Source organism: Strix aluco, chromosome 20 (genome assembly GCF_031877795.1).
Source record: "Strix aluco isolate bStrAlu1 chromosome 20, bStrAlu1.hap1, whole genome shotgun sequence".
In the NCBI taxonomy this organism is placed as follows: Eukaryota; Metazoa; Chordata; class Aves; order Strigiformes; family Strigidae; genus Strix; species Strix aluco.
The window spans coordinates 7,625,600-7,651,166 of NC_133950.1; the positions used below are offsets into that span (position 1 = coordinate 7,625,600).

Sequence of the window (25,567 nt, forward strand, 5' to 3'; positions counted from 1 at the left end):
CATCCTCCTTGCAGCCAGACACAGCTCTCCTGCACCATAGTCCCCACTAAGCCTTCAAGGACCACTCTGCCCCAGAGCCACTTCCTTTGGAAGGGGGTGGATGCTGGTGCAATGACCCCCCCCAGCAGCATCTGAGCAGTGGGGTGAGAGCACGAGCAGGCATTTCATTGCATACTCTCTCTACAAGGCCTGGGCTCAGCCTCTCCTCGAGTAGGCACCTTCTTCATCGCTGTCTTGGACAAATCCCAAGTGAAGGTGCTCGCAGCTACAGTCTGGATCTGGGTGAGGGCTTGGGCATGGGGCTGTCTCCAGCCTCATCCCCAGATTCACCAAGATGGGGATTATCCCCAAAGCAGCGGCTTTGCTCCCCCCACGCTGGGGGAGACCCCCGGGGAGAATCTTCTCACCTCTAAGAAAGCAGAAGGGGTGCACACAAGAAGGGTCGGGTGGGAAGCGAGAAGGAAAGAGAGCTGCGTTGTGCAGCAGAAGGGTGAGATCAGACACTTCTAGATTTATAGAGGATTTGATCTTGCTAACAGTACGCTGAATCAGATTAATACTATTAACATTTATGAATTACGCACTAGCAATTAGCCAAGGCATTCTCCATTACGGCACAGGGGGCTGCAGAAAAGGCAGGGTCAGGGAGGGAAAGATGCTGAGGGGCGGCGGCACGGCCACCACGGGGAGGTTGGGGTTGGGCTGCCAGACCCTGTGGTGAGATCAAGGGTTTGGTGCCTGAGCTCTGGTGTGCCCCGCAGCCAGCACCGCTTGCCTCGGCGAGCTCTCGCACTCCTCCAGCAGCCTGAGCCTCAGCTCTTTACGTGCTCCTGGAGTTTTAATGTCTCATACTGAATAAATGTATTTACTTCCTATTTATACAGTTGCTGGTGGTGCTCCCCCTCTGCTCTAAAACACTGTTCCTGCAGCTCGCAGGGAGACGCCGCCAGCAAATTTCAAACAGGAGGAGGAGGATGAGGAAGGGGAGAAGAGGATAGAAAAGAAAAGCCCTGAAGCTGGGCAAGTTAGGGGCAGCGGAGGGCAGGCGGGAAATGGAGATGACTGAGGTGGCACAGTTTGAGATGCTGGTCTTTGCTGACCCACCAGCTCCATCACCACCAGGGTCACCACCAGGCAAGTTCTCCTGCCCACATGTCTTAGACCTACCCCTGTACAGCAAAGGGGTATGAATTTGTGCAAACCCAATTTGCTCTCCTGGCACTGTTACATTTTTTGCATTTCTCTGGGCATGGGCAATTAAAATCAATGAAGTCAGTTTTGCTTTCATGTTCTCGGTGCTGAATCGGTTAAGATAAAATCACATTAAAGAAACAGTTACATATTTAAAAGCAGAGATTGCCTGCACTGGAATCTTCTTTCACGCAAATCAATGGAAACACTTCTCCTGGAACTAAGGCCTGATCTTTTTTTGTTTTAAACTCCAAATGAGTCCCAATTTTAGAATATACAAACACAAAGGCAAATGTGAGTGGAAGGCTTCATTTTAAGGAGGAGGGAAAGCAATTTTCAATACAGTGTAATGAAAACATTATTCCTACAGGAAAAAAAGAGGAAAAAAAAGTAATCATTATCTATGAAATAGCTTATGTTGAGTCACAGCCCAGGGAGGATTGTGCTCAGTGAGCAAAGGGCTGGTCAGACAGCAGAACTGATTTCAGAGACTGGGAGAGAGCAGTGGTGGAGGCCAGGCTGCCAGGGAGGGCTCAGCACCTGGCAGGAGATGCCCCAGCACCCAGCCCATCGCTGCTGGACCTCCACCACGCTTCCCGCAATCTGGGAAGTGGGCTGGGACCTCCAAAGCCAGACGTGCAAGTAAAAAAACCAAAACAAACCATCTTTCTCCTCCCTCCAGTATTTTTGGAATAGATACAAAATGACACACCAGGGTGAGAATAAAAATCTCTGCCCTGCAACAGCTCCCCAGGGTCAGGGCATTCTCTTTCCATGCCTCAGTTTCCCCCACAGCCAAGCACCGTGCAAGGATGATCTTCACCAGCACAGCACGACATCCACCACCCTCTGCTTCCTCCCACTCCTCCCTCTGCTCCAGCCAGGAGACAAATCCATCGCGTCATGGGCACGCCGAGCATCGGCACCAAAACGCGTCTTCGTTTTCCAGCCGGCGCTAACCCTCGCCCTCCTCCCGCCCGCATCCAGCACCGTGTTTATGTTCCGCTTCCTGGGAAACAAGAGGCTCGTTACCATGCGGAGGGCGACAGCACAGCGATTAGTGGAATTTGTTACCCACATGCTCTGAACAAAATTAAATTAAAAGTGCTGCTTTGCTGTCAAGATAAGGGCCAAGCCAGAGAGATAATTTTTCACTCTCAAACACTCAATTACTCGCTGAGGCTGTATCAGATACAATCAAAAAATAAATAAATAAAGAGAAAGACCCACACTGCCTCCAGGAACAGATGTAAAAGCTGTTATCTCTAGCACAGTCCGGGGAAGTTAAAGAGCCTGTGGCTGCCGCGGCTTCACGACCGCTTTAATTGCGGACCCCTCTGCTCCCCAGCTCACGCCTTGCATCCAGCTTCCTGCAGTGGCCCCTCTCCCCAAACCTCAATACCCCGGGCACGGGCAGGACCGTACCTACAGCCGCCAGGGACATACTGAAGAGGTGGCTGGAGCAACCCCAGCCCAGAGCAACCCCAGCCCAGCTTCTCTGCACAGACGGAGTCTGACAGGGACAGCGAGGAGCTCTGGGGGGTGTTTATGTGCTGATGCAGTGCCTGCTTGCTCTGTGAGCAAAATAAGTCATCATGCAAAAGCACCACGTTTATTTGCTCTCTGGAAAAACAGCATCTGTGACAGAGCTTTAGAGAGAAGGGTTGGAAATGAACAGTGTCCCTTATCAGTGCCACCACCCCAGGGGTGGCAGCGGGCTGGGCTGCAGGGGTGCAGCTGGGGGGTGATGTAACTTGGTGCTCTGAGAGGTAAAGACAAGACTTGTATCAGGAAGGTATCTCAGCCCCGGGGATTTGGGGATGTCCAGGTCACATGGGACCCCGGTTGTCCCTTCTGGGGTGCTCTTCTTTCCAAGGGAATGTAGTGATAGAACAAGGGGTAATGGTTTAAACTGACAGAGGGTAGATTTAGATTAGATATAAGGAAGAAATTCTTCCCTGTGAGGATGGTGAGGCCCTGGCACAGGTTGCCCAGAGAAGCTGCCCCCTCCCTGGAAGGGTTCAAGGCCAGGTTGGACAGGGCTTTGGGCAACCTGGGCTAGTGGAAGCTGTGGCAGGAGGGTTGGAACTGGATGATCTTTAAGGTCCCTTCCAACCAAAACCATTCTGGTCTCACAGAGCAACCACACACCATGAACCAGCTGGGTGTGCACCAGACACCAGCACTGACCCGTCCATCTGTCCCTGCAGCGAGTGGCTCTGCATCCCCTTCCTGGGGTAGCCGGGGCACGGCCGGCTGCGCCGCGGGCTGACGGCACAACGAGGGGACGGGCAGGGGCTGCCAGCGCCAGCAGGGATGGTGAAGGCTCCCTGAGCACAGACAGCGCGAGGCACAGACAGACCCATTACTCCCTCTTTCTACTGTAAGCGCCCCAAATCAATGTTTGCTTTATCACGTTTTGTCTCCCATTTGTTTCCTGACAGCAGCTCCCCCAGTTTGAAGGCTGCCGGGCTGGCGAGCCAAACCCGGTGCAGGCCTGGGTGCGGCGATTCCCCGAGGAGCACAGCAGAGACGGGGCAACGCGCTGCCCGCACCATTCGCTCAGCCCTGACAAGGCCGGGGGCACCGGCAGAGCATGGAGAACGGTACCCAAACTTCATTCTGTATTTCGTTTAGTTCCCCATGAAATAATAAGTGTCTGCTGCCTCTGGAGACAGGAGAGGATCAAAGCAAAGCTTCCTCATATGTAACAGACTCCGAATACCTAATATTCCCTTATAAAAGGCCTTGTTTTAAACACCAAATACAGAGGCAGATCAAAGCTCAGATTCTCATTTCTCTAACAGCCCTCAGAAGACTTTGCCAGCCAGCAAGGCACATGCATGTGCGCACACGCACGCGGCTGACACCAATCTAAGGTACATAATTGGACGCTGTTAATTTGTCTCAACCATCACCACATGCTATGGAAACAGCTGGATGCCTTGTTCGTGGAGATGTCAGCTGAAGAGCATCCCAAAACCACGTCCTCCCTTCTCTGGGGTGCTGGGGAGCTCCCCTGGGATGGCAGCAGGTTGCTGGGATGGGAAGGTACCACCTGAATGAAAGCTATGCATGAAAACTGGGTGGGATATTTCCCCCCTCCTCTTTGAACAGGCTGCAATAGAGGCAATGCCAAGAGGGGTGGAGCGATCCCAGACCTGAGAGCATGGAGGAACATGCTCGGGGTGGTCTGGCTTGGGCTGAAGCAGATGCCAGGGCCACCCTGAAGAGCTGAGGATGTTCAAGGAGAGATCCCAGCTGGGTCACAGTGCTGGGCACCCTCCAGCACCTCTCAACCATCATCATATCAACACCGTCGCTCTGCGCTTGCACCCAGCGCTCCGCTTTGTATCGGGGTTTCCAGCAACTCTCTGTACCCAACCTTTCTGCCTGACGGGGGGAGCGAGATCAGCCCCAGTCCCTGGGGCTCACCAACGGCCACGGGGACCCCCGGCAGGTCCCAGGGGCTCAGACATCGGACAAGCTGCAGGAGGAGCCAGAGGCTCTCAGGGTCTCCCGGACAATTGGGATTGGGATGCTCAGCCCCTCACAGGGTCTCCGTACAACCACTTTCCCCACCTTGGTTTCCCCTAACCCAGGAAGCTGCACAGCATCTGCCCTGCAGACCAGATGCCATGCTGATTTACTCTTCATTTAACCCTTAGAGACCTTCTCCTAGAAGGGGCTTTAAAAGAGCAGGAACATTTCTGTGTTACAGAGCAGCTGCTCCAGGGCCTGATGAAGCAGACGGAGGTGGGGGAGGTTCACTCGTGGCTCCCCCCACCCCAGCGACCTGGAGAGGCTCCTTAGAGTCACCAAGTCCTTGATGAGCCAGGCAGCAGAGAACACAGGGGCCAGCCCACTGCTGCAGGGAGCCTGGTACAGCCTTGGAGATATGATGCTGCTTCTTTTTTCCCTCACCCCCCCATCTTTCTCTCTATTTGAACAGCCATTGGGTGGGCACTGCATGCGACCTGGGGAGTTCAAGGCTGCAAAGTCAGATCCAGAGCTGAATATATCTTGCTGAGCAGGAGACAGGCACCACCCTGGAGAAGGGGGGATGGAGCAGAAGCAATGCACCGTGCAAGCGAGGTTTGTGCACAGGGCTCTGCCTCCCTGGTCTGGGGGGGCTTTTTTGCTACTAATATTTTCCTCTCGAACTCAGAGGGGGACCTGACTGAACACATCCCACGCTGCTCAGGAGAAGAGAGGACCAAGTAAGTACCAGAGCTTGCTGTCGCCCATGATGGGTAGCTGGGGATGTGGATTAGCATCTCTACAACACTGGCAGGTTCTCTCTTGCAGAGACTTCAGCGCTGGTGAAAGGTGCGATGACTGACAGCCCTGAAGACAAGAACCATCCACATACAGCAGCGGCAGGCAAGGAGGTTCCCACGCTTCCCAATTCTCCCAGGGGAGTGGGAAAGGGGAGAGCCAGCCCCCACAGCAAGCAGAGCCCTGGGGTGCAGGTTGCAATCACCCTGTTGTGAACAGGTTGCAAGAAAATCTGATTTCTGGAAAATCTTGTAAGGAGGATCAGCAGGAAGGAGGAAACCAGCCATGCCCAGCCCTAACTGAGTGTCCCTCTTGCCTCCAAGCACAGAGCTCCACGTGCCCTGACAGCCTCTCTCAGGACTTGTTTCACTTGGAAAAGCAGGACATTGAGTCCAAATTCCAGCTCCCTTGGGACTGCACACTAGCCCTGCTGTCAGCACTGCCATCCAGAGCACAGGTCGCCCTGACCCGTTAAAAAGAAGCGGAGGGTGGAGAGCTGGCGTGGGCACAGGGCTGTGAGGAAGAAAAGGGATGCCTCGCTGCAGATGGGTGTGAACAGAGTACTTCTTGGCACGAGCCAGCTCCCTGGAGACACCGGTGACCAGCATTGCCTCTTCTAGCTCAAATCCCAGACATGGGGCTGAGCCCAATAGCAGACAAGGACCAAGGCTCCATGGGAAAGTCTCCTCTGCACTATTTCTTACACTCTCCCTCCCCCAACTTCTCTGGAGACTTTCCAAAGACAGGGGAACATAAGTGTAAGGGGATCCCACGAACTTAGAACCTGGGAAGACATGTGGTACAGTGTGCTGGGACCACAGAAGGTGATGCCTCGGCTGTCCCTGCCTCTGTGCCCAGACTGATCAGATTTACTTCTCCGTGTATTCCAGCACTGAAAACCAGGTATCACTGGGTCTGCTGCTCCTGAGCTACAAGAACAAGCTCTCCCTCACTCAATACTTACCTATGGGAATGCCCCTCTAGGATACCTTGCCAAGCACTATGAAACTTCCAGTCTTTCTTCTACAGGAGACAAACAAAGCCCATGAACGCTTAACCCGCTGGCTTCAACAAAGCTTGAAGTAAAACTGAACCTATGCACCACCTAAGCGGGAACTTCCCATCGCATCGGCTGGGATCAATGCCTTGACAGTATCAGTAATTAGGCTCAATCCTGCAAAACCTAATCTGAGAGAGACCCCGAGGAATCTCTTTCCTTGGACCTGATAACTATCGCACGGCACCTGCAATGACACACAACCACGGTGAAATCGATACAGGAACATCATTGTAAGAATTAACCGTATCTGACGATGCATCCTTCTCTATTAGAGTTATGATCTTGTCCAATTATGGATCTTTGCTGAACTTGTAATTATGAGTTTGGTACTGTGACTTCCCACTAAGCTATTGCTTTCCTTCCACAAGGGAGAGAAGAGTCAATGAAAGGATAATGGAAAATTCCTTTCAAGGACGCAGTGATGGCAAAATTTAGCTAGACAGGAGGGGAAATACAATGGGGACTTTATGCAAGACAATTCCCTCGGTTAGCCACCACCGAACACGAACAAACCAGGTTCTCACAGCATCACTCAAACGCTAATGTAGATCTAACAGCCAGCTCTGTGCAACCGTGCAAGGCAGCTCTTCCTCCTGAATTCCCTTCAAACCCAGTCATCAAAGCCACCCAGGTGAACAACAGCTTATTCAAAGGAAAAGAAAGGAATTCTTCTCGTTTATCTATTCCTTTATATTTGCCCTACAAGGAATCTTAAACAAACAACCCAAAGCCAACATATATGTCAATAAGAATAGCTTTGTACCTGGCATCCAGCACGAGCGTGTTTCGAGAGACTGACAGAGCACTTGACCTCACGGGGAATGGCGTCAAGGCAGCGGGAAAGAAAAGATTTATCTGCTTTTCATTAAAACACAGTCTTCCACACCTTGCTCGCGCAGTGACTTTTCCAAAGTACCCAAGGACTTTCACACCCAGCTCAGTATTTCAGAATAACTCACTGAAAAAACTACTTCAGCACTTGGGAAATTTTTCCCCTGCACCATTGACTTTTCGGGACCACTGCTTTTGTCCTCGTTTGCAACACAACCAATTTCTTCCTCCTCTCACACATCATTTTCCCCTTAATGCAGCTGTGTTCATACTGCAACAGGTAACTTCAACACGCAAATTCTTTCCCTGCTTTTCATCAGAAGCTCATTTTAAACTCGGTGAGAACTTCTCATGGTTCTAAACCACATGGAAAAGAAAAAAAAACCCCGAATGTCCTGCCTTTCGGCAGGAACAAATGTAAATACACCCTTGTGCATGTGTGTGTTTATTCCCATATGCAATCTCAAGCTGATCAGAGGTGTTGAGGTAATTTCACATTCAAATAAACACATTGCGAGCATTTATCGGAATACCTAATCATTGAAACAAATGGGGCCGCATTTGCTGTGGTGGGAGCAAGCATCTATCTGGCGTGCTGCGCTCTGCCGATGCCCGGCTTAATACAGAAAACAAATGGAGGGAGCAGACCCACTGTGCAATTTTTAAATTGCTTCCCAACATAGTTATTTCCTGACAGTGATTTTTCAAATGCAGCAGCAGCAGCAAGGCTCGCCCTGTCCTCCATCAAGGAGCTTGGTCTGAGGGTCCTGAACAAAAACAATCCAGCGTGACGTAAGCAGAGAAAACGCGGACACTAATTTCAAACTGTGGATAATATTTCAGATTTTCAGCTCCTCTAGCTCACTGAAAAGCCTGAAGGGACTCTAGTCTATAAATCCTTGCCCCAGGCCTCATTTTGAATTTGTTCCTTTTAATTGCCTTTGTGCCGAGAGGGAGGCTGGGTAATTTCCATCCAAGGATGCTTTATATGGGAAATACAGGGCAGAAAACAGGAGTTTTGAGCAAGTAATTGCCAAGGTGACCATCCCCAACAGCTGCACTGGCGCTGGGACGATGACAGACACAGTCACCACACACTGGTGCAGCTTTAGGGAAGCGCCAGGGCATGTGTAATGTAACTCATAGTAGAAACCACCAAAGAAACTCAGAACCTCAGCAACATCACCAGGAAATGCTGTTTATGGCTCCTGCATGGTGCTGCATCACACACACAGCACATCTTGGGATGTTCTTACCACTACAGACCGGTATTGTGGTCCTTACCTAAACTCATGCAGTATCAGACAGCATCGCCCATGGAAACAGTCAAAGTGCTCAACTATTTTTTTCCCCTTACACCCATGTGCATCACCAGTGCCTATGTCATTTTGTACCTTTGCTTCGTCTCCGGCTCCGGTACTGCTCAGTGTAGAAGGTTAGCTGGGTTTCATCATCCGCCTCCGAGCCAGAGTTTCCTTTAGCACGTCCAAACCCGATCCCACCTGCAAGCAATAGAGAGGAAAAAATCAGCCCTGTCAGCTGGGATGTGCAGCAGCAGGGAGGGGAGGGGGGGAGCTGGGAGCTCCTTAGCAGAGCTGCCAGATTTGGCCAGCATCCACCACTCCCAGCCCAGGTGCTTGGGGTCACCAGAAGCAACCGGGGGCTTTTGCCACTCATGATTTTTCCGGTTCCTTATTGCCCTCGTCAAGAATCAAGACCCCATGGTGCCAACTGCGATGCGAATATACAAAGATGCTTTCTACCCCCAGGAATGTGTTTTACAAATGTATTGCAATGTATTTACAAAGGAAACCTCTGACTGTAGAAGCTGTTCTCCCCAAAGACACCTATGTGGTGAAGTACAGTGAATTTTAGGTGTTTTGCTTCAAAGCAAACCCATCAGAGACAAGCGGCGCAGGGGCAATACAGCACTCGGGGGGCACTCAGGACCCCGCCACACAGCGAGGGTCTGGCTTCCCTCCCTCAGCATCCACTTTGGCCCATCTGCTCCACCAGCTCGCCGTGCCGGCCAGCAACATGCATCCCTGCAGCAGCCAGTACTGACAGCTGGGGCAAGGAGCAGGGCTGGCCCACAGTTTACCCAGCATGTCCCTCCCAGAGCTGGGGACGGTGTGGAATGCTGGAGGAACCTGGCTCGCTTGAGCAGCTGGACCCACCAAGGAGCAATGGATGCTTAAAAAGCGACACAGACTCTAATTGGCAGAAGTCCTTCAATCCTTGCAGAGTTTAAAGCAAAGAGGCCTCTGAGGGTTGACAGTGGCCCTTTAAACTGCCATTAAAATATTTTACTGTTTTTAAAAAATCCTTTATTCTAGGCAGAAGCACAATTTCCCCACTTCTTGGCAGCAGAACAGAAAACGAGTGGTGCCTTCTGCCCTCTGAAATCCTTAATCACCACGATGAGAGGTGGTTGGCAGGAGCCAGAGGGACGCCGGGAGCTCGGCACGTGGCTCCTGGCCCATCCATGCCCTGACCTGGCCATGCTGTGCCCTCGGGGGGGGGGTAGGGGGGGCTTCAATGAGGGAGGGCAGGAAGAGGTTCCGCCAGCTCTCTTCCTCCAGAAAGCAGCAGGAGGGGTCAGTGCTTGTGCACAGCAGCATTTAGTGCTTGGACATAGGGCCTAGGGGGTTAACAGACTTGTACCCCCAAACCATAACCCACCACCGGTCCTCTTCAGACCCCTGTATCACAGCGAACATCTGATGTCATGATACACCCACATCCAGGGACTGGGGTTTTGAAGGGCACAACAGAGTGATAAACCCAATAAGGTCTGTTCACATCAGCAAGGAAAATCTTAATAAACCCAGGCTTCTAATACAGACCCGTGGGTGACCAGCCCGGCACATGTCCTTCTCCCACCGAGCAGGGCGTGCCCTGGGCTCTTCTGCTGCCGGTGGTGCCCCGGGGCTGGGCTGTGAGGCAGACACCAGCTAAGGGAGGGTTTCCCCGCAGCTGGAGCTTGGCAGAGCCATTTCCTCTGCCTGGGAGAGGGACCGGGTGGTGGCTGCGCAGGCAGGACATGGCACGTCCCTCCGCCACCTTCCCATGAGCCAGACCTGGTCCCTTTTTGTGCAGGCAGATGGCTGGGGTGGACAGAGACGGTGGTCTCCAGTGCTCACTCCACTCACACTCTGCCGAGGTGAGCAGGCAGCTGGTGCAGGCAGCAGCTGCTCCACCAGCCATCAGCCCAGCCCCCTCTGGCTGCCCCATGTTTGTTTGCCGGCTGCGTTTCCGTGATGGATGGCGCTGACATGTTAAATTACTCAGGCTGGATGTCTTCGGAGGGCTGGTGACAGCGATATTGCATTTTGTGATTACCCAGCACTGCGCAGGATGTATAAATACAGGAGTCGGGAGACCCGGCGTAGGTCCCCAGCCCACAGCGGAAACGTCTCCGCTGACCCAACATGCAGTGGCAGAGGTCAGCCTGGAAACATGAGCCCCAGGGCAGAGAAATGGCTCCAAGCGATGAGCTTTTACCCCTCTGCATTATCAAGGATGCTGGAACTCATCTTGGCGATGGTTTTGGGGGTCCCAGAGCCCAACTGAGGCAGCCTGTAGCCACCATGAAACTGATTTCATGTTTAACTGGCCCCAAAATCTTGCCAAAGCACCCATGTGAGATGCTTGTGCTTGGGGCAACACCTCCTGCACCAGGTCCACCGGCCAGCCTCAGGGGCAGGCTGCTTGCCTGGGCATGGGGCTGAGGATGCTTGTGATGGGGCCGAGGATGCTCACAGCAGAGAGCACCCACGTGCAGCTACTGATGGGGAGAAACAGGGAGAGCACCCAATTAAAGCCAAGCAGCCCTGCCTGGTCAGCACTCATTTTCTCTTTAAAAAGGAGAAAAACACCAAGTAAGAGGAAAAAAGATCCTAATCGCCGGGACCAATTACAAAGCAGAATAAGATGCTTAAAAGAGAGAGGACAGGGAAACAGCACCTTTGCAGTGTTGAGCACCTGTAACACACCAGCAGCTCTCTGCAGCATCTCCCACAAGAAGCTACACCCCCTTTAGACTTAGTTTACTCCTCCTATTTGGATTTGAGAAAAACTAAAGCTCCCCCTCGCCTGTACCCTGGGAGAGGCGGGTATGGGAGAGGAGCGGGAGCTCAAGGAAGATGCTCTTGCTTCTAATCCTGTTTGCAGATTTACAAGCTTGTTAATCCATTCAAATAGATCGCAACTCAGCCACACACTGGGGCAGGGCACTCATTTTGAGAGTGACATTAATTTAGCAGGGAGCAAGGCGGGGTGCCAAGGCACACACCTCTCCTTATGGTGTAATTAAAGATGGTAGCATTAATGCTAAATGGGGACTAAGGAAATAAAACACAGGAATTAGAGGCTCTGCCATCCCCAAAGACTTTTTGTTAGCTAAAACCATGTGTATTCTTTTAAAGATGTGTTTTTGTCATTACGAAGAAAAAAAACCCTGACATTCCCCAAAGGTTACAGAGTATCTCAGGGAAACAGCTGTGAATGCAAAATGAATCAAAACTGAGTTAAAATAAAGAAGTAACTGGAGCTACTTGGGTAACTCCTGTCTGAGGCCAGGTTTACCTCAGATACTTAATCCCTCCCAGCTGGATGTTATAACAGAAGTGGGAGCTCGTATTTGTCCCCAGCAGTGCCACCTGGGGTGACACCTGTGTCCATGCATCCCCCTGCCCCACAGGCACAGCCCCACTTCCAATGCAAAAGGATTTTTTGCACCACTCCGCTCCAGAAAAAGGGCCAAATCCCGTACACGCCGCAGTGTGAACAACCCACGACCTCCCTGCGTGGCTGTGTTCGGTTCACTCCGCCTCCACCCTCACTTGCACTGTGCAAGGCAGTCTCCTGGGTGTTCCACAGGCTCCTCTGCTCCCAGGCTTCCCAGTAACAACCAGATGAGGAGTCCCCTCCCCAGCACTGTGGCGAGGTCCGTGCACTGATGGCTGGCAGGGTGATGCAGAGCTATACAATTGGTTAAGTGAAAATTTTCAATTTAATTAATTTACCCCCCCAAAAAAAGAACATCAATCAAATGAAAAACCAAACACGGCGAGGGAGAGGTAAATTAGGTGCAGTTTTAGGGAGGAAAAAAAATACGCAAAGGTTTTCCTTCAAAATGTATTCAGTCAACGCAAAAAAAGGATAAAGAAAAAAAGCCCTTTAAAAATGAAGCACTCTGCTCTGGTTTGTCACTGCAGCAGGGGTACGAACACACGCTGGCTTCAGCTGATGAAAATCCTTCCTCCTCATTGACCTTCCTTCTTCCTATGCCCAAAAAACCACCCCAGGACGGGTGGTGCAGCAACCAGGTGATGGCCCACAGCTTCCGCCATGGAAAACTGGGATCCCGCTGACCCCAGATGGTAGCCTTTGCGCAGCTATGAAGGGTTTTATTTTCACCAAGAACCAACTCAAGGAGCTGGATGTGATGCTTTGACTTGGATGAGGTGAAGGGTCCCGGATGAACCCCAGAAAAGCCTCACCAGCAAAATGTGATGCACCATGGACACTGCGGGACAGACGGATGGGCGCGGCGGGAGGCAGAGGTGTCCTGGCAAAAGCAGGGGCCATGGGCGAGCCCAGCTGAGCCACAGCTCTCCTCCCTGGGGTAACTTCGGACAACTTATGGCACAGCCAAGACCTCTAAAACACAAGAAGTCACAGCCCCGATAAACAGCGCATCGCGTCTCAGGCAGAAGAACGTATTAATCACTTATTTATTCTCAAACCCAGGGTGCTTTTAAAGGCCTGCCCCAGGAGAGGGCACCAGACCCCCTCTCTGTGCAAACTGGCCTCCCCCAAGGCCACCTCCCAGGTCCGCACCCCAACATCCCACCCAGCCCTCGGGGTGGGCGCGCAGGGTGGTCCATCGGCCAAACCCGCATCCTCGGGCCGGCACCACTGCCTCTCCCCGCGGTTCCCAGGGCATCGCTTCCCAGTTTAAACCCCGCTCCGATGCTGGCGGGTTGGGGTGCTCCGGGTACCAGCCTGGCTGCATTTTGGGAACCAGTAAATCCAGGCCCTCTCGGATGCATCATCCTTCCCTGCCATGCTGTCAGGCCTCAGCAAATATCATCCTTTCACAGCCCAGTCGTCCTGCACCTTGGCTCTTATCATCATCGCTCTCCATTATTTATAAACTCTAAATGTGCTTCACTCAATAAAAGTGTTTGGGGAGAAAGTTTGTATGAATCAGGCATTAGTCAAAATAAAGTTATATGGTACTGTAAATGGAGAGGATGGTGTGGTTTTGGGGGGTTTTTTGTTAGTTTGTTTTTTGGGGGGGGGTTGGGGGGTTTGGGGGGGGGGGGGGGGGTGTTGTTTGGTTTTTTTTTAAAGTCGATCTTCTCTGCAAAATGCGACCTTTCCCAGACTGTTAGAAACACTTAGCACAGAATCAGATTTAATGACAAGCAATAGGCAGCAGTTTAAATGCACTTAGTGCAGGGAAGCGCAAGAAGGCAAAGCTTATCCGAGATCTGTTTTTGTTGAGCTGGGGCATCAGGTTGTTTGTTTTCTGGTTTGGTTTATCCTGTCCTTCTGCAGGAGCAGCACTTGGAGCCCTCTCGGAGCCTTTCGATAAAGGAGCAAATCCTTTTGCTGTGCACGGTTCCTGCAGGGAGAGTGCTCCAGCTGTAGGGCTCTGATGAGGTTAAACATTAATTAAATCGAACCGCAAGAAAATAATTACACACATGCATCCGTCAGGCTGACTTGTCACTACCCAGTAACAAAGTTGGATGCAAACTCCATCAGCGGAACTGTCACACGGCTGTTAGAAGGAAATAAATGCATCCCAAACGGACAATTTCATTTAGGGGGAGGAAAAAAAAACCCACGGATTGCAAAGGATTAATGAGGCAAAGGGTTTGTGTTTGCAATTGGATGTAAAATGCAAACATCGTGAGTTGTGATATCATCGTTTAACCTTAATGTTTGATAGCACTCCAACCACTCACCCACCGGAGGGACAATTAACCACGGGCTGTTAAAACAAAACCTCCAGCACAGGAGAGGTGCAGGGAAAGGTGTGGATACGGCCTCACCAGCAGCAGCATGGCTTTCACAAGTGAAAAGAAATTTAGATTAAAAGGAAAAGAGGATGGGATGGGGCTGTGGGGAGCATGATTGCCACTGGAGACACTAGAACTGGTTTGCTTTTTGGGGCTGCTCACTGATTTCTGATGACTGAGACCTTAAAATCTTATTCTGAGGGTGTGCCGATGAGGGCTCCTGTACGTAGAGACACTCAAAGTCACAGTTCCCTCCTGAAGTCTGTGGGCTACTTTACACCTTGGGCAATTAAGGCCAGACACAGCTCCTCACCATCTCCGACAGCCCACGCAACCAACTGCGGAGGAGCTGCTGGGAGGAGGAGACCCAAGGAAACCACGGTAGGTTGGGCACCAGCACCATGGGCACTCATCCTGCTCCTGGTGCAGAGAAGGGAACAGTCACGGCAGCACCTTCCCAGCTTGTCTGGGCCCTTCCCTTTCCGCCATCCTCTTCATTTCTACCAGAGCTGAGACTCACTGCAGTGAGACATCCCAACCCATCCTGCAGCACCTTTGGGACCACTGTAACCAGCTCAGGACCAGAGCAGCCCGAGGTGCTGGTGCCCAGCTCCTCCCCATCACCTCCACTCACCCACATCCTGCTGCTGAAGCCCTTCCCCAGCCCCACAACTCAGGCATTCGAGAGCCTGCCTGGCACAGGGCTGCTGGAGCACGCACCCCAGCATACCTGAGATGCACACCCAGTGACCCAGGAGACAGCAGGAGAGCAAAATACAGCGACAGGCACGGTGGGGAGGTTTGTGGTCAGGCAGCTGGGCATGCTCTGACACCCAGGGGTTCCCTTCCCCACCAGCAGCAGTGCAAGAGTCCCAAGGGAGACAATTTACAGTCAGTGTTAGGTTAATGGTTGGACTAGGTGATCTTCAAGGTTTTTTCCAACCTAGATGATTCTGTGATTCTGTGAATTTGGTTTCTCCAACATGGGCCTGGCCAAGCCTGCTGCTGGGGACCTGCTGGCCAGCCCAGCTTTAACTGCGCATGGCTGAGGACTGCCTGTGCCGGTGGCCGTGGCAAGGAGGGATGGAGGGCGACCTCACTGAGCACCACGAGTGGGTTACCAAGTGGGGCACAGCAGCCAGAGGGGACATTTGGCTCTTCATCTCAAGCAGATGTTAGGGGCAAGCTGGTCTCCAATTCTTGTGTTGAGGAAACACAAGTCTGGGCAGAAATGGAGAGCAACCAAGGGCTCTGTTGTCCTGGTATCCACTGACTATTCCTGTGGCCACTGATGGGCAGAGGGATGCTGGGGGGAAGTGGTGATGGGGTGAGGGTAGGGAAGACTTCCCCCTGCCCTGGGGCACGCTCCGGCATGGCTCAGATGGGGATTTGCAGGGAGGCAGGAGAGCACTGGCCCAGGAAGGTGGGAGATGGAGGGTGTGTGTCCCTAGAGATGGGGGACAAACCAGGCTGGCTTGGGGTCATACTCTGTTCCCAGAGCCAGAGGCTCTGCCTGCAGCTGGGCATCGTGTCTGCTAAGCTCGGCTGCAATAATTAATTGACTTGTTCCATTAGTGACCAAAAAGCCTCTTACCTTCAGGTAGTTCAAAAATTAAGGGAAACTTCACCAGACAGTCACTGTGGGCCCCAAAGCACCCACACACGTACGCTAAAATCCAGATATATGTATTTGAATAACTACTAGAAAACAAACCAAATAATTTAAACCAGTTAAAGAGTCAGAACATTTTCTTCACACTAAGTGAATAATTTATGGGCAAAGCTATAATAAAAAAATCCCTTTCCAGGCCTGTATTGCAGGAAAATGTATCCAAAATAAAAGATCACATTTCAGACTCATAAATAAATGAAAACTAAAACCAACAGTAAATAGAAATGAAAGTATTTTCTTCCCAGCTCCCGGCGCTGTCACAAAGACCCGCAGTGCGCTGGGCAGACCATGGTCAAGGGACCTTCCTGCCCATCATCCCTGAAGGAACCCAGATGCTGCCTCCTCCTCCCCAGCTGGAAATCTGGACCCAAACCCTCCTCGCAGCCTCAGCACTCACCACTTAACCCACAGTCATTACGGTTTTAAGCAGCGATAGCAACAGGAGGACACAGTTTCCCTTGCTGAGAGGCAACACAAGGACCAAATCTTGCTCATGGGGCTGTTCCAGCCAACCTCCTCCTGTTGCTCTGGTATAGCTGGCAACGACCATCAAGGTTGCAAATAAAACTCAGGACCCCCCAGTATGCTTTTGCACAGTACAGCCTTTAGAGCCATGAATGCTGCTCCCACCCTCTCTGTGGCTCCTAAAAAAAAAGTCCAAAAATCCCTAAGCACTGGGGAAGTGGGAAGAAGAGAGGTCCCAGTAATGTGAGTTACAACCAAAATGAACTTCACCCCTTCCTCCAAAATAAAAACTTGCCAAGAAACTGTATTTCACTCTCAACAAACCCCAGTTAGGTGGGGGAGTTGGCAGGGAGCCTGGACTTGCAACAGACCTGGATAAATCCCTGGGGGGGGACACAAGGTGATACCACTCTCAAGCACCTCCATCAGACCATTCAGAGGATGCTGCGTGGGGTTTTCCCCTCTGCACCCCATCACAGAGGGAACTCCAGGGCCCACACACTCAGCAGTGAGGTTGAAGAGCTCCTGCCTTCCTCCCCAGCCAAACTCTTCTGGCCGTGGCTAAACCCAGGGCACCAGAGGAGCAGCTGGTGACCGTGGCAGCCTACCTCGGGGCCGGCTCCGGCGTTTCCGTCTCCCCACGGACGTGCTGCGCAGCGCGGGCTGGAGCTGCCCGATCTCAATGGGCGTGTTGGTGCGGAAGCTCTCCTTGAACTTCTGCATCAGGGACTCCACCGTCTCCTGCGTCACCTCCGGAGCTGCAACACCAGCAAAGGGACTGTGGTTAAAAGAGGACCAGGCCACCATGTCCCCACTGCCCGTACAACCCCTTCCTCACAGAGGACAGAGTAAGCCAGAGCTGAGTCCTGGGGCAGGAGATCTGCCAAGACCCTCCGAAGTCACCCACAGGGACCCATCCAGCACTTTCCAAGTCTCACCAATGCCACAGAAATTAGAAAATTGTGAGTTTACAGAAATTGCACTTTTCACACTGCTTTCCAGTATTTTGTATTATTCCTTGCCTCTTCCCCCATCTGCACACAGGGCACTTGGAAGCATCGTGCCCTTATCGGAGGTACAGCCTGAAGGGTTCAAAACACAACTGAGCTGGCTTCAGGTCAAGTTTAACTCTGTCTCAGGGGCTTGGAGTCAAACTCCAGGCTTGGCAGCCTTTTGGGGGGTCGGGTACTCCCCAGCAGGCAAGTTTGGGATTACGGAACAACGGGCAAGACTGGGGTGGGAGGCAGGCAAACGATGTACGGCCAGTCCAGGCGTGCTCCGAGCTGCAGCAGGAATCCCTGGGGTCTTCCTGGGGCTGTGCTCACACACCGGGCAGCAGCACCTGAGCTCAGGAATAGGCTTGCTGCAACACCCCATAGCATATCATAGCTTACTGATATTTAAGCAGCTTCCCTCCTTGTTCTCACACACCCCCTATCCAGTACTGCCAAAAATATACCCCCAGAACTGTCCTACGAAACTCCCACCCACCTGCACAATGGGCAGTTACAGGAAATCATGAAACCACTCACAAAGAGCAAAGATGAAATTCAGGATCAAAAGGTTTCTCCTCCTGCAGGCCACAGAGGTCTCCCAGGTTTAACAAACGGTTTGGCCTCTGTCAGATCCTTGAATAAACTCATTAGCACAACATAACCTCTGTCCTGTTTTCATTTTGAGAGTCACAAAGTCCCTCCGATTAGCTCCTGAAGCTCACCCTGCCCACAGTGTGCCTGTGTGGCAGGGATCACTGCCCTATAGGTCCTATACCCACTATAGGATAAGGATAAGGGATAAGTGAGCACCTTGGTGCTCCCCAGCCTGCCAGGAGTTACAGGATGATGCATCACCCCACCACATCTTCTGGGTCCAGAGACACATCGGATCTGTATGGAGCTCCTCAGGCACCCTGTGAGCTCAGGGTGCGTAACTGCTCCGGACCATGGACTCCAATTCCCTTCACAGCATGTAGCAGGGTCCATTTTAGTGCAAAATGAGAAGCTGGCCATGCAGGACAAGACATTTATAATCCTAGACAAGGATTTGACTTAAACGCGGAGTCTGCAGCAGACTCCTCCAACAGCCACCCATGCTGCAGGGAGAGGAGAGCCCTGGCCACCTCATGCTGCAGTTCCCCCCTTCCTTCTCCCCAGGGGTGATGTCCTCAGCCTCCCCAGGGCTGACAGGCTTTAGCCCACCCCAGGGGGCTTTTCTACCCTCACAGGCTGCAGAGAAGGTACCGAAATCTGACGGAGCCACTGGGAGGGGGAGCACCGGGGAAGAGCAGACCAGCTGCTGTGCCCCTGGGCACAGGCACATCGGGTGGGCTCAGGAGAGGATCCAGCCAGCCAGCGCTGCCCCACCAGGAGACAGAGAGACAGGATCAAACCCTTGTCTGCATAAAGCACCGAAGGTGGGAAGCGTTTCGGGAGAGTTCCAGCGAGCAGGTGGCCTACAGGACCAGCTATGTTACAGCTTCCAATTATTCAACACCAGGCTCCCCCCGGCACCACAGATCAAAGGCAGAGCTCCCCAAAGCCCCCGACACTTACAGCAGGCGCAGCCAGGTCCTGCAGTGTCAGATGGCCCAGCAAGCAGCGTTGCAGGGGAAAAAAAAGAAATCAAGAGTGGGGAAAGGTCTCCAAAGAGCATTTACTCCCAGCCCTGACAGCACACATCCAACCCCCTCTTTGCAGGGCTCCTCCGAGGCGCTGGGGAAGGATGCTGCGGCAGCACCGGTGCAGCTCAGCACCCCGCCGGCACGTCTGCCAGGGGAAGCCCGTCCCCGCAGCTCCTTCACCCGGGAGCAAGCGTGGCAGGGCCTCCCCGCGAACAGATGGCAAGTTATTTGAACCTCGGGGCTGTGCGATAGATAACGTGTGCAAGTAGAGCAGGGAGCTTGGGAACCATGCGGCTGAGGCTTATTTACCGAAAGGAGGCCAGAAGGAGAGCGCAGGAGGGGAGGAGGAGGGGGCCATGCCATCAGCTAGCGACAGAACACAGCGAGGTCGCAGCTCTCTCGTGGTCCCTGCTCGGCTGATGAGAGTAATCAGTGCCACGATGATCGTACCCCATCTGGCCACCATGCTCAGCACATCCATCCAGAGGCATCTGCTCGCACGCTCATCAGTGAAGCGAACATCAAAAGTAAGGGGGGAGCAGTACCTTCGTGGGGAGAGGGTCCCTGTGGTGACCGGCTATTTGAGATGATGTTACAAATACTTATTCCAAGAATGGGAGCAAAAAGCTGGCGCATCTCACCGCCCTGCACAGCTTGTGTGCGCCAGGACATCACTGGGCTCTCCATGCCCCTGAGCTTGGGGGTTTTGAGCAATGAAAATGAAAAAAACAAAACAAAAAAAAAAAAAAAACAAAAAAAAAAAGAAGAAAAAAGAAAAAGAAAAAAAAAGACAAAAAGAAAAAAACCTTGTTGACATGATTTCAGCAAGCAGAGTTCAACATGGCCAGCATGGAGAAAACCCTCACTGACAAATCAAAGGTAGCTGGGCTTCAGTGGAATGAGCAGCAGGGGTCAAGGATGAAGGACGGACCCTTCATGCACTGCCAAGCGTGACAAAAGGGAGGGAGAAGAAACCAACGCACCGTAACGTAATGAGGCACGGCACTCACCGAGGCTGCTGGGACCCTGTTGACTATGGGGGTGTCCATCAAATCCATAAAAGAGACAGAGTCCACAGCAAACTGCCACCTGGGCTTCGCCACGGGGGGATCTCCATAGCCAGCCATCCGAGCCTGGGCAGCCAGGGGGGAGGAACCCACCACCCGGCCTGACGCCTCCGCGGGCATCACACAACCGCCCGGCAAACACGAGTTCACACACACGCACCACCACGCTACGCACGCACTGCACGCATGCTCGGCATTCCCGGCTCCCACGGAGCTTTTAATAGCTCTGAAAGGCTGGGAACACACGCTACAGCTTCAAATGCCCCAGCTCTGCCCCACAGACCCACCCAGGCTGCATGCGCCCAGCACAGGTTCAGCCGGCGGCTCCCAGCGCTGCCCGCACACGACCCCCTCCCCAGCACAACGCAGCCGCATCGCCAGCGCCAGGGCACCAGCTCCTCCCAACAACAGCCGAACGCGACGCAGGTTTAGAGGCAATGGGACCGTCCTCTCCTTAAGCAAAGCTTGCCAAACTGCCTTCTCTTCCATCCCTGGTTTCCAGGAGATAAATCCATCATGGCTATTGAGCTCATATCTTCGTCATCACGTTGAGAGTTTCTCCAGCCTGGCAGAAGTGGTGAGATCCACCCCGAGGCTTGGCACAACGCTATGATCTCAATCTCACCCCATCCTATAGCGAGGGCCTTCGGCAGCGTAACAACCCCAGGAACAAGCTGATGCAGAGGAAGCACGAGGCTCTTCAGCCTCCGCAAAATCAGCTTCCATCTCCAGAGCAATTTAAGGATGCAGCTGAAGGTCACCGTACCTTTGTAAAGCACATTACATGTTCCCATCGTACACTTCCCTCCTGTCCACCCCCATACACTATTTTGAAAGCGATTTTCTCTCCTTATGGCTCCCCTATTCGTTTGCACATCTCCCACAAAACAATTCATACCAATAGCCTGCCTTTCTTCCTTTCTGCTGGCACAAATTGCAGTGGGAAAATATGTTGTTTGGCTTAAAAATTACAACAACAACAAAAAAAAAAAGTCATCAACTGAACAATATGAGCGACGTTTGGGTAAAAATACATTGCAACGGAGATGGAAAGCGGCAGCACTTGTTTAGTCCTCAAGGGACTCCCAGCGCAGTCAGGAGAACCATACCTTTCCCAGACTCATAGGCTGGGTTGTGGGGATTGTTTTGGGGAGATACCAAAACTAGCATCTCTCCAGCTTCAGTGGCCAGGAGGGATTCTCCAAAACACAGTCCCAGGCTCAGAGCAGCACAACTACCCACAACCTGTATTTGAAAGGTGTGCTGGCTGCGTGCCTCCACCTCCACTGGCTGCGCTTGGATGGTGCCTCCACCATCCCAGGACATTCCTGAGGGTCCAGCACAAGGGACAAGGAACTGCAAAACCCCTTTGACTGTGCAACCGGTTCACTGCCAGTAGAGGCTGGGAAGCCCAGATGGAGCTGATGGTGATGGAGATACCCCACAGCCCTTGGAAACAAGCCCTCAACCTCGCTGAGATGTTTTAAGGTCTTCAGACATGGCCTTAGAGGACCCCAATGCCGTACCACACACCAGAGAACTGCCCTCAGCCTAAGCCAACGCTTCTGCACCCCGCAGAGATCCTAGATCCACCCAGTATCTGGCAGCCTCACTCGATGTCATGTTAGACCCCGGTGGGGCAGGGGAAGGGCAGCAGCTTCTCCCCAAACCAGGCTCAACACCTCATGCTGCCGCTGGGCAGCTGGGAGAGCTGGACAGCCCCACAGCTTGGTTTTTGCAGCATATTAAAACAGAGCAGTGGCGCTTAAGGTGTTCAACAGAGACAGCTTCCCTGAGTCTCCCAGTCTTTGGTGTTTGGCTTAAAGTTTCAGTCCCTGGAGTCACGGTGGTCTCTGTACTCCTCACACACATCTGCACTCCTACAGGTGAAGGGAGGAGACTGCAGAAAGGCAACAGCAGCTTCTATTAGAGCTTCCCACACTAGGTATTGAGTAAAACATATTTTTAAAAAATATAGTTTTTTAACCATCTGATTTTCCCATCCCTCTCTTTGATTTTTGAGTGTCAGAGGGCAAGTAATCGATTCCTCAACATTACCAGTGCTTAAAATGCTCCCAGAGTTTTGGAGAGAGGAGTAACTCACAGAGCAGCTCAAAAGCTGCTCAACTGAGCATGCCGCTTCACTGGAATCAGTGTTTTGCAAGAATACATCAAACTCAATCAAGGATTAAATGAAAAAGTCTGGGCACAATAAGAAGTCAAGTTGGTGGGATTTTTACCTCCTGACCTGTGCACGCATTCATGACAGCACCCACGGCCATGTGTAGGACACAGCCCCCTCCTTTCAGACACCAGCTCTTCTCCACGCCCATCGCCTGCCCTCTCACTGATTTTCAAATAATCCGCTTTTTCTAGGCACAGGGGAGGGTGCTCTCCTGAGAATCAGTGACGCTGGCTTGGAAGGTCTAATGCATCATCACGTTCATAACACACCATGTAAACATCAGCTGTGTGTAACGTGGTTTAATACCATTGTAATTGTTTTCTCCAAATCAAACCCCTGACTTTCAATAAGCACATTTCTTTGTTTCTGGATTGGTATTTGGGAAATTTCTATTCTACAGAGTATTTCAAGAAATCAACTTTCCGATTCTACTTGGGATAAGCATAAATTTCACAATACTGGAAGTTTTCAATGGTGGAAACCCTGTTTTCTCACCAGCTCTAAATAATGGGTGTTTGTTGCTTTTTGAAGCATGAAATAAGCAACGGTGTTTGTTCTGAAACTGGGATGCGGACTGATTTTCAACAGTGCCACCCTGAAGGTACTAAGCTCCAGAAAGCAGAGAGCTTTACTAGCATAAAATTAGGTAATTACATTGATGCCTAGGAGATGACGGTGGGAGAGAGTTGTACAACAACTTCACACATATTGGGATGAAAACACATCTGGAGAGAGATATTCTGCCACAGAGCACAGTCGATACGGCAAAGACACAAGAAACACTGAGAATTTCACCTCTCCATCTCCTTCTCCAGCCACCAAACCCCTCGACCACCTCTTGAGCAAGAGAGCCTCTGTCCCCTTTGGCCCCCTGCTCTCCACCAGTCCGTGTCACATGCCATGTGCAGACACACTGTGTCCAAGAAACACTGGGAGACTGCTGGCTGCATTACACAACCAGCTCAGGAGATACAGATATAAAGATATGGAAATATATATATATTTAAAATATATATATATATAAACATCAAAACAAAGCACAAATAGCCACACATACCCATACATCAGGGGACCAAGCACCTCCTGCAACACGTACATCTCCATGCCATCCTTAGGTGAACCCATCAGGGGAAATGACATAGGTGGCACGGCGCTTTGCCAGAGCTGGCCCCCAGCCCAGCCTGCCGACACGGCGCCAGGGAGGATCCATCTCTCTCCAAGCAGCTCTTTTACACAGAGGGGTTTTCAGATGCAGCAACAGAGCGATATGGGAACCCAGCAGTATTTTGAAAACAGGCTTGTATTCCTTCTCGACTTTTGCTTTCTTTTTTCTCCTGGCCCTTTTTGTTCAGTTTTAAAACAGAGAATGTATAAATTTTTTTAACATCGGTATTAATACATCAATAGATTATTATACACATTAATAAATCTCTCACTATAAAAATAGATTTTTATACGTAAAAATCTGATTTTAATTGTAAATTGGAGGGGGAGGGTAGCAGAAGCAGAGATAAAACTTTATTTGAGATGTCTCCTTTGAAGGAAACTGAACAAATGTACTTTCCTCCTTCATATATTCATGAGATGACTGCTTCCCTACCCCGTTCTCCACCACCCTCAGCTCCGGGCTCGGAGCCAGCACAGTCCTTATCTGGTATGAGGCAGGGGAAGAAAAAAAAAAACCCTGATAGGATCATAAGTTTTCAGTAGTTTAACAAATCTGGGAAAAAAAAAAAGTCGCCATTGGTTTTTAATAAAGCCTGGGACGTGTGATGGGGAAGGGGGATGCTGGGAGAGGCTGGCGTGCAGCATAGGAGGGGGATGGAGACTGGAATTGTCTCAGCATCCCACAATGGGGATGGGGACCCTGGGGAGCATCAGGGCACCCCCCCACCCCTCTGACCACGCACTCACTCCTTACTTCTCCTCTTTATTACAAAGCTTTGCCATTCCCTCCCCCCCCCCCCATCTACAGAGAGCAGCAGATATCTGTAGCTCCTGTCCTTGCTGCAGCCAGATGAGCTGCTCCTCAAACTGGCAGGACCCAGGGAAACACCCAGCCCACTGGGAAGGGACATGCGGAGCCAGAGCCCACGGCAGTGCCCACCCAACACCAGCTGCCCTGACCCTTCTTCATCCTCTCTCCAGTCACGGCGCTCAATCGCTTCCCAGCTAATTGCCTCCACTCATGTGTGCAAACTAACCGTTTACTGTAAAATGCCACGGAATGTTAATTTCATTCGGAATTGGGTAATTGCAAAGCACTTCCATTTTTTTATTATAGGAAATGAATAAGCATTGTATTAATAGCATCGTTTCCAACTCCAACCACAATCGCAGCCCCATCGAGAGGCTGCAAGTTATTTGTCACCCTGCACTTTCCCTGCCTTTCTACTTTCCTCCTTTCCCTTCCCCCCACCACGCTCCTTACTTCCCACATTGGTAATTAAGATAATGCAATATAATTATAAACACATTGCGAAAGATCAAACGCCTAAGAGCAGCGGTCCAACGGTCCCCGCCTCTGCCTTGCACCTTTGCATTGCGAACATCTTGCAAAAGCAGACGGGTCTCTGTGCTCCTTGGGCTGCTACCAGCTGGGTTTGACCTTCCCAGGAGCTGTTTCTGACTAGGAAACCCTCAGCTCTTCTACAGGGCAAAGACTTCTCTAGCACACCCCTCCCCTGACACCTATTTGCAGATTGGGGTTGTTCAGTCTGGAGAGGAGAAGGCTCCAGGGAGACCTTACTGTGGCCTTTCAACACTTAAGGAGGACTTATAAGAAAGATGGCAACAGACTTTTTATTAGGGCCTGATAGGACAAGGGGTAGTGGTTTTAAACTAAATGAGGGTAGATTCAGACTACATATAAGGAAGAAATTTTTTACAATAAAGTTGGGGAAACACTGGCACAGGTTGCCCACAGAGGTGATAGACGTTTCCAGAATTCCCATCTCTGGAAATGATCAAAGCCAGGTTGGACAGAGCTCTGAGCAACTTGATCTAGTTGAAGATGTCCCTGCTCAGTGTGAGGGGTTGGACTAGATGACCTTTAAAGTTCCCTTCCAATCCAAACCATTCTATGATTTGTCCCTTTACCCCACTTCTCCTTCTGCAACAAAAAGCCTTTGGCCATGGAATGTTGTCACATCTCCCCCTGCCCC

At 51.6% G+C, this 25,567-nt stretch overlaps 1 protein-coding gene across 2 annotated transcripts in view; it reads right to left on the reverse strand.

The window, feature by feature from the left end:
* The window catches only part of ASTN2 (astrotactin 2), a 360,643-nt gene that overhangs the window by 231,687 nt on the left and 103,389 nt on the right, over nucleotides 1–25,567 (reverse strand). For both annotated transcript variants that reach the window (XM_074846673.1, XM_074846674.1), the window contains 2 exons: nucleotides 17,140–17,289; nucleotides 8,755–8,862 (listed from right to left, as the gene is read on the reverse strand). In XM_074846673.1, coding sequence (XP_074702774.1) covers nucleotides 8,755–8,862; nucleotides 17,140–17,289 — 258 coding nt within the window. The remainder of the gene's footprint in view (nucleotides 1–8,754; nucleotides 8,863–17,139; nucleotides 17,290–25,567) is intronic.